Source organism: Mus caroli, chromosome 4, assembly GCF_900094665.2.
Source record: "Mus caroli chromosome 4, CAROLI_EIJ_v1.1, whole genome shotgun sequence".
In the NCBI taxonomy this organism is placed as follows: Eukaryota; Metazoa; Chordata; class Mammalia; order Rodentia; family Muridae; genus Mus; species Mus caroli.
The window spans coordinates 68,344,905-68,346,305 of record NC_034573.1 but is presented as its reverse complement, the minus strand read 5'-3'; the positions used below and the strand labels follow the sequence as shown (position 1 = coordinate 68,346,305).

The following is a 1,401-nucleotide window of genomic DNA, read 5'->3' as shown; positions in this document are numbered from 1 at the left end:
ACAGTTTTTCTTTAAGAAGACTGAAATCTATACTTTCAGAAAGCAGTATAAAACAGTTTTTTAAAACACTGGGCTGAGGCAGCCTTGGCTTTTGAATTTCTGGGTTACACAAGTCTCTGAGGAGGCAGCAGCTCCGCCTTGTTCCGGCAGTCTCCTTAGCCCGCTAAAACTACATTTCCCAGAAGCGTGGCGGCTTTTACGTCAGCGTGCTGCTTTCCGGCAGCATTTTACAGCATTTCAATGTGAAGGCTCGGTTCGCTGTGTACTCTTCTGACATGGGATCCTCTTTTTCGACGAGTACCGAGATTTCCACTCGTGCCCCCACAGCTGCTTCCACAGCGGTTCCCGCGAACCCACCTGCGAAATCCGCCGTGCCGGCCTCCCCCGCCCCGGACCCTGAGTTAAAAACCTGCTGGAGTTGTCGCGTGCTGTCGGGCTCTGCACTCTTCGGGGCAGGCACCTACGTCTACTTGGTGGCCAGGCGGCCCCTGAAGCAAGGAATCCCACCTGGCCCAGGCACTGTTCTGCAGATGGTCGTCGGCATCAGTGAGCAGGAGCGGGGACAGCGTGAGGGGTGGGGTGGGGTGGGGTGGGGTGGGGTGGGGTGGTTAGTGGCACGGCGGCGCCTTTCCCCTCACGGCCCTGTAAGAAAGATTACCGAATGATCGACCTTATTCAACCATGAGAGGGTTAAATAAAATGCTTTATGCTGAGCACTGGATAAACTAAAATGTAATATACAAAAGGCACTTTTTTTCTTGTTCTTTTTTTTTTTCAGGTATTGCCTGTTGGGGTGTAGTTGTTCTGGTAGACCCCAAAGGGAAGAGCCACCCAGTTATTTGAAAATACCAGCAGTTCATTGTTGACTACCATCACTGGTTTCTGGGCAGACAGAACAAGCGTTGAGTTGGTGGATAGTCGTTACTCACACGGCCAAGGATGTACTTAACTGTAAGGACATACCCAGAAGACCGTGAAGATATGAGCTGTCATTCTTTGGCCATGGATGCTTACGGTTTACCCCCTCTCAGATTATAAAGGGCCAAATAAATCCCTTGGAAGCAAACATGGTTCTCTGTCTTGTCCAGGGAGGTTATGTGCTGTTTAGTTTATACTGAAAGATAACGTTTTTGAGAACATATTAAAATGGGATAAATGATAAGCCAACAGCGAAATAAACTATTTTTTAAATAATAAGTAGTTCTTTCAATTTTTCTAAACGTATCAACAGCTATTGGCAACCTAACCCTGAATAGGTACATGAAAGTTTTTCAAGCTTTCCAAAGTATCTTCAAGTCCACCCCTGATTATATTATTTCATCTGAAAGCCTTGGACCTAGCCATTGGGTGTCTTTTAGTGGCTCATCCATTCAGTGATAGAACGAATTTTTCTTCCTAGTT

At 47.0% G+C, this 1,401-nt stretch overlaps 1 protein-coding gene across 1 annotated transcript; it reads left to right on the top strand.

Moving 5' to 3' along the window:
* The first annotated feature begins 227 nt into the window (after positions 1-227).
* On the top strand, positions 228-1,197 carry Dmac1 (distal membrane arm assembly complex 1). Its single transcript, XM_021161130.2, has 2 exons — positions 228-546; positions 779-1,197. Exons 1-2 carry the CDS (start codon positions 276-278, stop codon positions 841-843), a joined length of 336 nt encoding a protein of 111 aa, XP_021016789.1. The 5' UTR covers positions 228-275; the 3' UTR covers positions 844-1,197.
* The last annotated feature ends 204 nt before the right edge of the window (positions 1,198-1,401 follow it).